Raw genomic sequence first — 16,137 nt, forward strand, 5'->3', positions numbered from 1 at the left:
TTCACCCATGCACATTTGTTGGTTGGTTTGTCAGCAGGATTACACAAAAACTACTCAGAAGATTTACACTAAACTCTGCTGGATGATAGGTCTCGGGCCCAGATTAGGCCCCATTAACTTTAGATGCGGATCTGGATGAAGGGACGGATCAGGACTTTTTCACTCACCTACTTTATAGGAAGTTTTTCAAAAGTTTCTCAAAATTTTCTCAGGATAATAATGCATGGATCTTGATGAGAATTATCTGGCGTAGCTGGGAGGCTGGTATCTATGAGTGAGTTTAATTCCATGTAGAGGATCTGCAGTCATCGCTGGTTTAAAACTTATAGATTGATACAAGGGTGTGCACTACTAAGTGTCAATCTAGTTTTCAGTGGTAACCCTTTCATTTGTGAATTCATGATGTTCGTTTCTGTTTGATGGTTCAATATTTCTTCATCTTTAACTTGTGCTTTGTAAAAACTGATGTTTAGTTTAGGTTCATTTTTAATTTATTGCAATTATTATTCTATTCAACATTATCCAGCCACTGAACGTACTTAAATACCAAAATAAAACCTTCAATAAATGTGTAAAGGCTATCACCATCTGTTCCACTTTAATTTGAATTATCCAACATCAACAACAGGAAGACTTATCACTATTCTTATTATTCATCATTAGTCAACAAGGCATCATTGTAAAAGTGCATTTCTGCTCTACCTCTGTACAAAACAACTATCAAAAGCATCTCCACATCAAAGTTCTTAAGCGTAAACTGAACATCCTGTGACAGCACCTTACTTGCTTGTCAATCACTTTCATCGATGCCAATGTAGAACCACTAATATGAAAAAGGAGACCAGATGTAACCACTCTCCTGTGTTTCTGTAACATGAAAAGCCTGATATTGTACCGCCTTCAACTTGTTGACTAGACTACAACAGTATCCTTATGTTGGGAGCATCCATAATCAAACAAACAACGCTAAAAGTTAGTATGCATGTGCATGTGTATGTGTGCGTGTTTCCTACCTGGTGGACCACTCCTCGTCATTCCTGGCTCTCTCCTTTCTGGCAGATCTCTGTTTCTCCTCCAGTCTCTCCTTCTCCTGACTGGCTTCATCTGCACAAGAACACACACACACACACACACACACACACACACACACACACGTAGGATAATTGTTCCATTTAGCTCAAGAATCAAGACTTGTGATAGAACCACTTTATAATTCCAAGGAAATTGAGTGTTGCTGTCACTGCTGCGTCTAACACTTGTTCAATCACCAACTCCAAACAGTGACACAGACACCCAGCAGGTGGCAGCACTGTCTCATCGTTGTATATTTTCTCCGTATCCCAAGAGAAGTTATTTAAGACATCATACTTTCAGGGGTTCAGTGTTTTTCAGCAGCGAAGATTGAGCATCACTGGAAACTGTTTTTTTTCATTCATTAAAGGCCAGTAAAGGACTCTTTAAATCCAATTACCCATGTTGCCATTCTCCATGGCTCTGATGTCAGGCCTGAAGCGACAGTCTGTGGGAGCCAAGATGGCCTCCTTGCCAGGCTCTAGCTCATTGAGGGACATTGCAAAGTTGGTGAAGTTGTACATCTAGGGAAGGGAGAGAAGCAATTAGTCGGCTTGTGTGTGTGCAAATGTAGTCTTGAGATGCATTCATCAATCTATAAATGTATCAGTTCATAAAAATCATAAATAGTATCAATGCTGCTTTTTTGTAAAATCCATTGATTACATCTGTATTTCTGTATCATGTTTGAGTCCATCCAAAGTTTTCATTAGGAGTTTTTAAAATACAGAAGATTAACACATTAACTGACCAAAATGAAAGGTTCAAAAGTGAAACTGTCAGTTTAAATTCTGAGGACTATCCCTGCAATGTTCAGGAGCATTTCCTGCATGGCGTCATGTGTAAATGGTAAATCTGCAGCACCAATTCTCCCTGAATGGGGTTGTGATTTTCCGTCATGTTTGTCTACCTGAGCAGAGTGTGCCGGTCTGGAGTCTATCCTCCACAGCAGAGTGCTTCCTGGTACAACAGAAACGGTCTCCTGGACATCGGGCATGTCGTCTGCATCATCATTCTCTGCTCCTTCCGGCTCCTCCTGGAAATCATTCAAATTCAGTGTAACTTCTGTTACTCGGAAAACATGCAAAAAAAAATAAAAAATGTTCAGAAGCAAACTGCAGCTTCCGTCACATTAGAAATGACTAAATGTATACCGTTTCTATATACATCTTCATCAAAGTGTCTGCTTCAATGGGACTCTTTCCAAACCCAGCTAGGACACAACACACTTTTTGCTATTACGCTTCACTACAAATGACAAAGCAGACTAAAGCTGAATAGCTCAGCATCAGCCTACACAAGCCTGATAATTTACCTGAATAAGACCACACAGAATGCTGTGGACACCAATAGGAAGTCAAGAGAAAAAGAAACAAACAAATGGGAAACACCAAAATTATAAAGACAGCTATCGAGTCTTCAAGAATTCTATAAAATGTTATACTTGCGGCAGCTATTACTTAGTGTTATGGATACATACAGAAATTATGCAGGCAACAGCTTAAGATTGAAGAAAGCACAACTCATTCTCACATTTTTGTGCTTCTTGTTGTCTCCTTTCTTCTCCGACTTTTTGTGGGCCTCGTAGGCCTGAGGGTCCACACTCCACATGCACTCAGTCCACTTCCCATAAATAACAGCGTGCTTCTTTTTACTGGACAGAGAAAAGACAAAAGACAGGAGGAAGAAGAGGAAGAGGAAACAGGAGAGGAGTGGGAGAAGGAGGGGCAAGATGAAGAAAAAGGCAGGAGAGGAAAGTAGAAGCAGTGTAACAAAAAAGAGAACAGACAAAGAGGGGGGAGAGGAAGCGGTGCACAGCGGAGATGACAAAGAAGGCGAAAAAGTAGAGAGAGAAAATGAACAACCAGGTTAGTGTAACAACTTAAGAAAATGCTGTAGAATATCAATACTGTAGATGACGTAGCAGTGCAGGAGTAAACTCTAACCTCTTATCCTGGATGTATCCCTCCACTTTGTGCAGCTCTTTGCCAAACATCCCACAGGGCTTGAAATTCAACACACACTTGTCTCCAGTGCTGCAGGAGAAGGGAGGAGGGAAACCAGTTCACGTCTCTTCAACAGGTTGGTTTTTCGGAGTTATGGTGATATGGTAAATATTTCCTCAACACTAACATATTGGAACTTTTTTGCCATTTGTTTTAATGCAATAAAATCAAGAAAATGTTACTTTCACCAACTGTAATTATCAATATAATTTCACTGAACAACAACACCAGATTAGTTTAAACCTTCCTTAGAGGTGTGATGTTGCGACAAATCTGTGACTGAAATTAAGTGCCGGAAAAAAGGTAATGTCAATCAAGCGTTCCCCGGTTTTCCATGCAAAGGACTTATCCAATCAGTTGGCAGAGCTTAGTGCAAACTGTGCAAGACTAAAATTCGACTGCTTCACAGCTACTGGTGTGATTCTGTGCGACTGTGTGAACATGACACAGAGCGTGACAGAAATAGGGACAGTGCAAGCTTAGCAGAGCTTCCCCGGATAAATAAAGGTTTTAAAAACAGTCATCCCGGGATTGTTTGCCTGAGAAGACACACAGAGAGTAAACAAACTACTAGCTAAAGTACCAGTGTAAACACTGACAGAGTAAATGAAGGCGCCGGGCAGGAATGCTGAACGGCTCTGAGAACAGCAGATATCACAGTTTTACAGTGCTTTATTTGAACTCGACAGTGGTTCAGCTTCCCCTGCAAGAACCCAGGACTCAAAACTCTGGAGAACTGGGGTGTGTGTGTGATGCTCAGTGATGCTATAAAGCTGATGATGATTCCTCTTGAGTCAAAGGTAAATTAACCCCATATCTGACTTAACCCACCCTAAAATTAGTTTTACTGTATATTAGAATTAAAGAAAAAAAGTTTATCAGACACATCCATATATACTGAATTTGCTGTTCCAATCACAAAACAAGCAATGAACAGCCATCGTCTAGGGCCTCAGGACACAGTAAGGGGCATTTGCTTTCACTACTTATATATCATAAACTATAGAGAGTTTAAAGTTTGCCATTCTAAAACAAATGTGTCAGCACATCAGTTATGTTAAACCAAACTGCACTCATGCCTACACATAATATGACAGAAAAAGAAAAGAAAAGGCACAATCACAGACTACTTCTCTGATGTATAGTTCACCTGTGGTTGACTATTTCCACTGTGCCATACTGCTCTATCCACAGTTTGCCCAGGATGATGTTGTGTACACAGCAGAAAGGGTTACTCCATGTGTACGCTTCGCCGTGTCTGGATGAGAGGAGAAGTAAAATACATTGAAGCATTAACTGATTTTGGGTCAAACAAGCGTTACATGAACACACACAAGCACACAGACAGAAGCGCACACAAGCCTCTCTTTTGGACTCACTTGAGTAGCTCTAGTGTGATGGTCCCTTTAGGCTCAGCCTCGACGGCCCTGCCCCAGAACTTGAGTTTGGGGTAGATGGAGCCATGGAAGACGAAGTCCCCGGTTAGGCTCTCTGCATGAAAGGCACTGACTGGGGGATGATGGGATACCTGCTCTGATACCAGCCGGAAGCCCTGCTCCTCTCTGTAGACAGCAGTGAAGACGTGGGAGGACAAATAAACTGTTACAACTGGGTGACCTTAAAATGAACAATGATTGTGCGTGTGTGTGTGTATGCATGTGCGCATGTACCTGATGAGTTCATAGGTCTCTCCCAGCAGAGGGTTGAAGGGTTTTCCAGTTCTGTCCCATTGAGACGCAACTGCTGACACAGCAAAAGCAGCTACTGCCTGAAAACAAACAATAACAGACTGTGTTAGTATGTGTGTCTCACATGGAAAATGTCTATATTTGTGTGTCTATATGTCTATATTTGTAAGTTTTTAATTCCTGTGTAATGTTTGCATGTTCCAACCTTCTCCTTAGGGAGCTGGGCAATGAGTAAGTGCTTGTGTGTCTCAGGTGGATATACATGCATGTTAGTTAGTTAGACACATCAAATACAGTGGAGATCAGTAGATTAAGTGCAACCCTCTATGCCATATTTAATGTGTTTTGGTCATTTCTAATCTTTATTATGTAGCTCATGATTTCTTTAAATATACCAACAGCACAACAGTTAACATTCACTTACTAATGATAATTAATTGTGTGTGTGTGTGTGTGTGTGTGTGTGTGTGTGTACCTGCATGCGTTCTATGGAGTCGGACAGCGAGCAGGCTTTGTTGATGAGGTAAGTGTGTTCCATGTATTCAGAGATCCTCTGCAGGAAGCTCAGAGGCTCGTTGAGGACGATGGGCATTGTGATCTTTGACAGTTCCTGTGAAAAACACATCAGTTCTGTTTTTGCATGTGACATCGACTACAAAGAAATTTCCTGTGTGCAAAACATTTCTTAGATGCTATTGGTTAACCTCATTGAGCCTCCACCCAGGATTGCACTACCTTTACAGAAGTTGCTGAATAATACAACGCCCCATCACACCGTAACAACAATTTCATTATCCATCGCAGTGTGTCACTGTTGATATCATCTTATGACAGTTTGGTGGACATGCTTTCAGGGCTAAAATCACATTAAGCTTTAAGCAGCCCAAACATATTCACTAGCTAGGGGCGTTGCCAATGATCAGTAATGACAATAACAGTAATACTAAAAAAATCTATTTTGATATCATGTTTATAATAGATATATGACAATATCTTGTAAATAATCCAGCACCTCTTTTCTGTTTCTTTCTGTTCTTGCTTTGTTTTAGTGGACGGTGGTGCCTTAACACTGGTCGATGGAAAAAGGAGAAAAGGCTGCAGTAACATTTAACTGTTGGCTAGCTCATGTGCGGCATGGGTCTTCTTTGTGGTTGCTACTCACTAATTTACTACTAGTGTCTAAATCATTTTTTAAATGTATCAGATGACATTTCTGGTCACATGGTGACTCTCTCTCCAATTCACTTCAATTATAACCAATGCTATTGGAAAAGAAAAAACTAAACACAGTGATTACAGTTAAGATGTATTGACAAGCCCTATAGACCTATTTCACAGCAGATATTTTCACCGTCAAAGCAGGAAAAGCACAGATTTTACCAATAATGTCAATGATGGCTCCAATCCTTTAAGTGTCCCAGTGACCCATGTCAGTGAGTGAGGATGCACAATACAGTGCAGACACAGTGGGACAAGCACAACTAAATGGAATAAAGCCATCGTTAATGTAAGAAATTGCACCTGTGCTTTTCCTGTGGGTTTATAGCCCACCAAAGACTTTTCGTTCCATGCAGGGTATTTGTCAATAGCTGTATGTGTAGAGAAGTGGCATTTCATTTCACTCTTGAAATGTGCAGGTTCTCACCAGTCCGATACATTTCTTCAGGATACTCCAGATACTGACAGAGTTTCTGGAGAACATAGGCGCAGGTAATGACTCCCTGAAATGGCAGAACAATAAGAAAAGGTTGGGGCTTGTATATTACGAACATGCACAAACACACACCCCAATATTGTTGTTGATTATTATTGCCTTCAAGTTGAAGAGCATAGTATTGGTTTCATTAGCCATCTGGATTGTTTCTGCGAGTGCTTGTAAACTTCCTTAGTTGTGTCACCAGATTATTTTAGCATCCAAACAACAATATTTTCAGAGATGATGGTAATATATAAACACTGACACAAACAAAACAAGAGAGAAGAAAAGCCTGTAGTTTCCCCAGGTCTGCTGTCAGTATCATTGTGTAGCAGTACCAACAGTATCTGATCTGACAAACTGGAATGAAAACAGAATGAAAACAAAAGTTGTAGATAAGATGAGCATGTGGTCTGTCAAGAACATTTCTCAGCCTGAAGATACAGAAATGCTGAGATGCTCTGAGAACATCATATTCTGATGGTATGAGGACAAAGAGAGACCAGAACAGATCTGTTCACATGATTAAATTGAGGCCCTCGTTCCTAGAATGGCTCTAGTCAGAGTGAATAGACAAGTATTAAGTTTCCCCCATGTATGTCCTTGCTGCAGTGAAATAAAAGACATTTGGCAGCAGAAGTCAAACGCTTGAATGCCTGAGTCAGCAAAGTCAGTCTCCCTTTGACATCAATAAAAGCAGCCCCAATCATTTTCTCTTGTTTCTTTCATGCTGAATTTTATACAGACACAATCATATTCCACAACACTGAACAAGCAGAACAAGTCACAGCAGACCTGATGCGATGAATCCTGACAATAGCAAGGCCCCGTCTCTTCCAAACCACATTAACGTAACCACAACTTTAGTTAAATACACATTTTAAATGTAATTTTCATAATAATAAAAAGCTCAGTCTTTTTACTCACAGTTTCTGATTATTTTATAAGAAAAAAATGGCAGCTTACAGGTCAGATGTAAAAAGGAAGTAAATTAAAATAATTGTTTAGAAATAATAAATATCACTGAAAACGACTGGTTCATCAAGCATCCGATAAAGATACTTTCACAATAAAAGCATTCATGCCTAGCGAGTAAGAGTTTTGACTCTGCCCAACAAATTTAACTGGTATGAGTATGAAGCTTCAGAGAGCTTCTGGATGGCTACAAACATACAAACACACGCTGCAGGAGGAATGCGTTGCAGGAATGCAGCACTACCTGTGTTTCTTGATGCCGTTCTCCTGTGGCACTGATCCGTTGTTCTTCTGATTGCCGCCTTCAAACACCAGTGCATCTTTGAAACTGGCCTCCGACACCCCTTCATACGACTCATCCGAATCCAGGCCTGTGGGGTGGAAGAGACGACGTGACACAGGTGTTATAGTGGACCTCTGCAGAATAGATGCTCATCCGCCAGCGTAATAAAAAGCTAGTGGGTCAAATAAAAAACAAGTCTTCAGATTAAATAAAGAGGCATTGCACTCTATGAAGTTGCTGGCAGTTAACTTTTGGGAAGAATATGACTCTTTTGTTTGCTCACAGTCAATGCAGACATTTGCATACTGTTTTGCATCAGGACATTTTTCCCTGTTTGACTGGCAAATATCATTGATTGCCCGAAACTGTTTCAACTAACCAACTTCCTTAGTGACACACTGGTGGGTCGATTTAGAAACTGTAAAAATGTATGGTCACAACTCCTAAGCTTCACGATACAATATACGTAAGGCTCAGTAATGGTAAAAAATAAACTGTCATGACGCAGCCATATCAAACTGTAGACCAGTCATGCACTGACCGGCCGCATAAATCCTCCACCCACCACCCACCTGAATGAATTACTCTCTCTGGTTTAGAAAGCTGCAGCCTTGAGAACATTTCACTCCACCTCTACCAGTCCCTGCAGGTTATATTGTCTTTCAATTATGTCTAGCAGCACAAGCATTCCAGTTGACTTCTTCATTGTGGGTTTTATTGCTGTAGGAGTGCTTTCTTTAAACCATTTATTCTATTGACAGGAGAGAGGCTGCTTTCAGTCATGTTAAACACGTCCATGCACACAGTAATGTGGCAGTATCAAATATAGCGGGACATTTAAGCAGCCAAACTAAATTCTGCAGTTATAAACAGGACAGAGGAAACTCTCCAGAGGAAACAGAATTAAACCTTAGCTTCTCAAATAAAACATTTTTTGACAGCTCTGATGTAGGATTCATCAGGAGGACAGCTGCTTCTCTGCTTTTCTCTGAGTAAAGCAGCCTTCTGAATGTCTAGAAGAACACACAACACTGATCCTGACTGATCCTGTTGTCATGTTGGGAAATTAAACAGTCAATTAATTTAAGTTGCTGTGCCTCATGCATAAATGTGTGCAGCGTCTCTCTTAATGAGGAGACACATTGTCATTTCTGCCGCTGGGGAGCGTTGCAGGTAATTGATATTTTCGTAAAGATGTATTATTTCACATCCCATCCATTATTCATCAGAATTTTGATTTTAATGCTGGCCAGATGCAAATTTGAATTTAGAACGACAGTATGAACAAGAGTTACATGCAGGATAAACTGAAAGTTAAGAAACAACAGCAACAACAAGATTATATCATCCTATTGCAAGATTGACTAGATTTCTAGATTACATCTTGACTCAATGTCCTAACTAGAAAACCACATCTGTCAAAAAAAACAGACACACCTGTAGTATGGAATGTCTGTTTTTCAGACAAATATTTGTTTCTGTTGATGTCTGGCTATATTCTATTTGTTGTAAATAAAGCTACATTACTTAGCCTGACAGCAAGAGTTAGACCTACATGTGAATGACCAGGTTTTAGCAGTAATTGTTTGTGGTAATATGTTCTGGTGTACCTACACCTGGGTGGCAGCCAAAATCTGACCATGGTATGTGAGTATTTGATATGTCAGGGTGGAGTTGTGTTGAACTCGAGGTAAGGCCTTAACAACAGCTAAAAATAGACAAACAGGTTTATTATCATTTTGTAAACACGCCTGACTCAGCTGTCAATAGTGCAGTACGTCAAAGGTATCAGGTGTGTTCTCACCATGTCAGGTAAGACATTTTCAGATAGAAGTTCATTACCTAGGCCTCTCACATGAATATCTAATATGGAAATATGAACCAGAATATTACTAAACTGTCTGACCACATTAGGAAAAAGGCATCATCAGCAGTTCGGCGATGCATTTTTTGATAGAGATAAGATATATTATTAAAATAACTAATTCCCATTCAATTATTCAGATTCAAGATCAAGCCAAAAGCGATATTGGCTCAGCACAGGAAATCTCCTTATATGTGTTTTATATACAGTAACAGGTAAAAGTTTTACAAATAGAACGTATTATCTAAAATAAGTCCAATAAGGCAACAAAAAATTAAAAAATAAGGCCAAGCTGGAAGCCACCTGATGCGGATCACAGCTAACCCTGTGAACAAGTACTAATGAATAATACATCTGCCCTGGTCTGCGCTGCATCTGCCTCCGATTAGTAAGATGATCATAATAATGACACAAAGGCCGGTGTACACGCACACAGACACACACACACACACACACACACACACACACACACACACACACACACACACAGACACACACACACACTCACACACACACAAGGATCTTTTGTTTATGTCTGCATGGAAACCGCAACCTGCAAAAGACATTATAACAGTGACAGCACAATGACTGTACTGTACGTCAACATGGGCGTTTAGCAATATCACACGACAAGGACACAGCAAAGGTACAAAAACAAAGATGCTGATAATTGTTGGCAGGGAACAACACCCTACATTGCCCTGCCCTTCAACCCTTCAGCTATGCACCAAAAACTCAAGCTATCAAACAGACACAAGAGGCTTGAACTAAAATGTTTCTACCAGACTCAAATTTTCACTTACCTAAATCCATGTTTCATAATTATATACCAGGATTCGCTGCTGTTAAACCCTGTCAATGTCAAGATTAAATACTCTCCAAAAATGTATCTCTCCAAAGTTTATTTCCCTGGAATGCAAGTCAAGCTACGGCTCTCATAGTAAATAGTCCTGATGCGCTGAAGGGACACACAACTCGTACAAAACGTCCTCGTGATTTCAAAGCAACTCAATGAGGATTTGTCCTCATCAAAGTTACTTTGTAACTATCTAATGCATGGATATCAGGCCCTTCATGGTAAATGTAACATCAGCATGCAAGGCATCCCATGGGTGTTGACTTGGAAGACTGCTTGTCTAATCTCTTTATAGGAGCAGAAATCTGAAACCACTTAACATAAATCAATATGTGAAAACAGGGGGGTTGGTGAGTTAATCTAACTGCCACCCTCAATACAACACATCAAAATAAGAGTGTTGCCATCCCTACCTAACTGATACCCCAATTCGATTGATTTTTCTGCCTTTGCCGGAAAAATATAACAAAAGTTTCACACTGTAATAGGACACGTCTAAAAACATGCACACAAAACTGTCTAGCTGATTTTTTCCTGTATCTATTTCTTTGTTTCTGCAAATAATGTTAAAAAAACATACAGAGAAGAACACAACCATAAGCTATGACAAAATCCAGGGTGTTGACATTGCTTATCATGACTGCGGGACATCAGACTTCTGAATTATTGAAGTAATCATCAGACTAAGGCAGGTTAGGTTCCATTGGATGGTATTATGCTTCTATGATGGAGACAAAAAAGATCTCATCTAATTAGGACTGATAGCCTCCTGCTGCTAAAAACGGTGTCACAGTTCCTGAGGACAAAATGAGATCCTGATAAACATAACTGATACCTATACACACATCAGCCACAACATGAATAAATCGATAAGTCTCATTACACTGCAAAGTTTGAAGCAATAACAACTGATTCAGTAGAATTCACTCAATAAAGTCAATAACCTGCATCTTCATGAATGAATGATTTGCTGTACCAGTCGCTCTATGAATGAGGATTAGCGCCATGTTTCCATAGAAATTGCCAATTCCGGCTGAGTTATAGGATATGCCGGAAGTCGAGCCCATAACTCACACAAGGCATCATGGGGGCTAGGAACGCACGCACGCACGTACTACACCCACCCACCCACCCACACACACACCCACCCACCCACACACACACCCACCCACACACACACACACACACACACACCTACCTGTGACGGCATCGTAGAATTCATCCTCATTGCTCATCTTCTAGAGTCAAAGCCGACCACTCGTTCAGGACAGATGTACAACTTCTAGCACATGTTCCTTTTGGTGGCTGCCCCTCAGAGTTCCTCTGGAGGGAGCTCTGTTGATCAAGGGACCCTCTGGAGTGTCACCACCGCAACAGGACAATGTTCGGTCAATATCCAAGCAGGGAATGTCCCAAATTTGGTTTGACCACAGGGAGATGTCGTTCAGAGCCAATCGGCTGTTTGATCAACAGACAGCACGTGGACGCTGATGTAGCTTCAGTGTTCAGTTTGTGGTTTTGTTTGGCTTCGTTGGGAGAAGCACATTAGTGACCTGTAGGGACAAAAAGCAACACCAACTAAGTCTTCAGTTTCTGAATGTATTCGAGATTAGTCATAGTAAAACAAGAGCTGTTTTTTGTAGCAGGAGACCTGTGTTTACAAGAGCCACAGTCAGGATTGACAATATGTCTAAAACAGGACTAAGATTTGAAGCAGCCTCACCATGGTACATGCAAACTCCAATATAGTGCTAGAAAAAAACAATATACTTGCTCAAATCAAGTCTGTATTTTAAGCACCATTGTGAAAAACTATGTATCTTCACACCTACTGTTATCCTCCTACTTTAGAGAATGACGTCTTAGAAAGTTATACAATGGGAATTTTTCTGTAATTTATGCAGCAATGCTGGAGTGAGAACTTTCTAAAGAAAGCAACATGCTGAGAGATCGAAAACATACACCTGCCTCCGAAGCAGCTGTAGTAGTCCATACACAGATGACACAAAATGTTAAGGGTCATTCACAGCCATCTACCAGCCGAAAATCTGCTTAGTCTGTCTGAGCAACAAGCTTGTCTATCATGGCCCAGTGAGTGCAAACAGAGAGTTTTCTAGTCCAGTGATTACATAATCAGGACAGCACGGTCACAGGCATTCTGGGTCTTTGTTACCTTCTGTTTGCTAATTTGGCTCTCCAACATGTAAACTCCAAACCTCAAATGGCCGTTCAGCTTTCAAATCCAAAACTAGAAATTCAATTTTGTCATAATCAGTTCAGGACTGAAGATTCATCACTTTGAATCCCAGCCCCACTTTATACTAATATCAGGGCAGTAATAGCAGGTTCAGAAGTACCACTGAGCAACAAATGTTAGAACAATTTGTTTGGCAGACAAAACTATTACAGTATAAAGACAAGCCTTTAAGGTTTTCCTTTGTTGCTTGATTTCAGACATCCCTGTACTCACCCTCTCTCTCTCTTAATATGAACTAATCACTTTTAAGCAGGTCAGTTGCCATGTTTGAAAGAGGTTTCTGATTGGCTGTCTGCTTTGTTTGCTCCAAGTTACAAAAATAAATCTGGATAACAGCCTTTGTCTCATTTTGTTTGGTGCCAAGCATTCTGGGCAGGCTTTTTCTTTTGAGCTCAGCAGAAGTGGGCAACTAAGCAACTTGTGCACATTTATCCACTTTAGGGTTTCACTACATTTGTTCCATAAACACAAAAAACAAACTTGTTAATTCAAGTTTTCTTAACAATGTGTACCATAGTGCTTGCAATACATAGATGACAAATTTAATTAACACATCATACAGAGTAAAGTGACGCAAGCAGGTTAAGGAGTATAATAATTAGTCACCCTTGGAAGTGAAATAGGTCTTGGAAGGAAACACTTCACTGTGCCAACAGCAGAACACTATTCTGTTGTATAAAAAGATAATATCTCATTTCTATCACTTAGACATTTTTTGGTCTGGTAGTACTGCCCACTTGACCACATTTATCACATTGACACAGAGAAGACAATCCATGATGGCACGAAGTTAATCCACTTGTTTCTTTCAACACTATAACCGGCACGCCTGACCTTAGTAACAGCACGAAAAACCAGACAGGCATGAATCAATTTTATCACAATGACACAGCCTACATGGCAAATACCATGAATGTTGACTTACACACTGACTCATCATTTGTAGCAGAGGCTCAGCAGAAGGCTAGACCACCAACATTACACAGTCAAGCTAAATACAGTTCTCTATCTACTTTACATGCATTTATTCGTGGTTCTAAACATCAGGACTTAAGTTAGATATCAAATAGCCTACTTTTAAGTACTGACCAAAAATGTGTCATTGAGTACCATAAAAAGGGACAAGCAGTTGATTCTTTTCTTCATAAATTGTATTTGGATATTTCCTCAATGAATTTCTTTGCTCAACAGTAATGCATTGAGCAGTTAAGCATATTTCGTTAACAACAAAAAGGTGGTTAAGACATGTTCGCATTGCCTCATTGTTGAAAACTAGATTAAGCTGGCAGTTGTATGCCTCCATCAACTATTTGAGCTGCAGTTTACATTCATGTCTGTCCGGACTAATAATATACAAGATGAAGATTTTGAAGTAATTTAATAAAAAGTATTAAGTGTATAAAATGAAGCAATTGCTGATGATTCAAGTAAATCATTTCCAGTGAGAAATATGCCATCTTCACTTAGAGACTATTTTTACAGAGGAGTACAGAGGACTGATAGAGATCCTAATCACATGGCGCTACGGCAATCACCTGAAGCTCACTATCAGAAAAGCCAATGAGCTTGTGGTGGACTGCTGCTGTGTGACTATAAGCATGTAAATTCATGGACAGAAAAAAAAACCCTGTCAAATTCCCTGTATGTGTTCACATGCTTGGCCCATAAAGATGATTTTGAATACAAAAAAACTACATGGATGCTTCACACACATGTTCAACCCAGCAGCACAGAAGAGCCATACAACCTTGACAGTTTTATGGAGGGACCCAAGATTAGTGTCAGCAATTCAGTATCCGACCAAATGTGGGCAAGCTGAAGCTGAAGGTTCTATCCACAAGTATCGCTGGCGTGAGGCATAAAATTTCATTATGGTATAGGTGCCAAAAGTTTTGTATTGTATTGGCACAAACATTTACAAAAAAAAAACTAAATTCAAATTAATCTGAATTCATAGCTTTTTCTTGCCAAATTTGATTTTTGTAGAGAAATGTTGGAATAAATACCAACAACTATTGTGTGTTTGGTTGCTTGTGTGTTTTCTATTGCACAGGTCTGCTGAATGAGTTCCAAAGTCCCTACTGACTTTTAAGCCCGTATATGTTTAACATACTTTACACGCATATTTTGCATCCCTAGAAAGACAATGAGAAAGAGGAAAAAACATAAGAAAAAGAACTATTCAGTGTTCCACACTTATCAAAACTAATAATCAATAGCCAGTTAAGACATAACTAAGAGCCTGAAAGCTACTAATTAACTGTGTCTGAAAGCAGTCTAGGACATTAAACATAGCCATGTAGATGTTTATCACTGAATGTCATCTGCACTTACACTTTTATTCAAAATGGCTTTATACTTCAATGAAATGCTTCTGCTTTACAAGCTATATACAGAGATACATTTAGGTAACACAGAAGTAGTAGATTATCGTTCAGTATTTTTCCAAGACTGCATTGCTAAGGTTGTCGGAATGACAAAATCTTTACATACCTGTGGTTCAATTTAATCCAAGGAGAGACAAATCATTTTGTAGTCACTCATTCTAGAACTTGAGTGAAAAAGGGTGCTCGTTCTCTCTTTCCTTTCCTCTCAGTTGCCTTTGGCACAGTGGAAGGCTTGTACCGAAGTAAAGTTAACGCCTTCAGCACACAAATGAACTTTGGCCACCGTGTCTACTATTGATGAGGTGAACAGAATGGATGACAAGCTGATATTAGATTGTTTTAACAGCAAATGTAAAGTCAAACCTTGCATTTTTTAAGCTGTTATGGTTTGTTAGCATCAATTAAATCTTAAGTGGTGTGCTTTCATTGGCCAAATGAAATAACAGATGAAAAAACTAGGTTTCTTGACTGTCACAGGCGCTTAAAAGCGGACAATATCTGGACAATATCCAGTAAAATTACTGGATATTGTCCAGATATTTCTTGTGTACTAATAAGCCAGGTCCCAAAGTTCAGTGACGCATTTCTCAATCCAGAGTAGAGGAAATAGGACAATTTAACTTTTCAAGGATCAAAGATACAAAATCACCTTCCCAAACTACAGCCTGCTTCTGCAAGGTGAGTCGCCAAGCCTACAATTTTGATAATGACCCTTATTGGGCACATGTCTGTGGCTTATTGCTTCAGTTGTAAATGTTCTACCCATGCTACGTGATCATAACAAAAATCTACAGAAAACCAGATAAATTAAGCAAATATTAATTAACACCACTTTAAAATACAAATGAAAGAGTTTTTTCCTCGACAAAGTGTGATATTTTACTACTTTGTTAATAGTTTAAAATTTGTGATAGGCAAACACTGAGCAATTTCACAGAAAATCTTTACTGAAAAGTTTAGGCCATTCTGCAGTTACTACCACATTTTAACAGACTACATCTTTTTAATAAAAATGACAGGCGATAGCGTACAGACTCCTAGTCACGAAATCTAA

At 39.6% G+C, this 16,137-nt stretch overlaps 1 protein-coding gene across 2 annotated transcripts in view; it reads right to left on the reverse strand.

Moving 5' to 3' along the window:
* Window positions 1-16,137, reverse strand: part of LOC115584829 (oxysterol-binding protein-related protein 2-like) — a 29,271-nt gene that overhangs the window by 4,323 nt on the left and 8,811 nt on the right. Inside the window, exons 1-13 of one of the 2 annotated variants that reach the window (XM_030422637.1) lie at window positions 15,190-15,297; window positions 11,638-11,992; window positions 7,681-7,807; window positions 6,411-6,486; window positions 5,241-5,375; window positions 4,748-4,845; window positions 4,457-4,639; window positions 4,228-4,335; window positions 3,018-3,107; window positions 2,605-2,725; window positions 1,982-2,107; window positions 1,472-1,595; window positions 1,014-1,104 (exon numbers count right to left, since the gene is read on the reverse strand). In XM_030422637.1, coding sequence (XP_030278497.1) covers window positions 1,014-1,104; window positions 1,472-1,595; window positions 1,982-2,107; window positions 2,605-2,725; window positions 3,018-3,107; window positions 4,228-4,335; window positions 4,457-4,639; window positions 4,748-4,845; window positions 5,241-5,375; window positions 6,411-6,486; window positions 7,681-7,807; window positions 11,638-11,674 — 1,316 coding nt within the window. In that variant the 5' untranslated portion in view covers window positions 11,675-11,992; window positions 15,190-15,297. Of the gene's footprint in view, window positions 1-1,013; window positions 1,105-1,471; window positions 1,596-1,981; window positions 2,108-2,604; window positions 2,726-3,017; window positions 3,108-4,227; window positions 4,336-4,456; window positions 4,640-4,747; window positions 4,846-5,240; window positions 5,376-6,410; window positions 6,487-7,680; window positions 7,808-11,637; window positions 11,993-15,189; window positions 15,298-16,137 lie in introns of those variants that run through there. The other variant, XM_030422636.1, reaches the window with a different exon arrangement.

Source organism: Sparus aurata, chromosome 7 (assembly GCF_900880675.1).
Source record: "Sparus aurata chromosome 7, fSpaAur1.1, whole genome shotgun sequence".
NCBI lineage: Eukaryota > Metazoa > Chordata > Actinopteri > Spariformes > Sparidae > Sparus > Sparus aurata.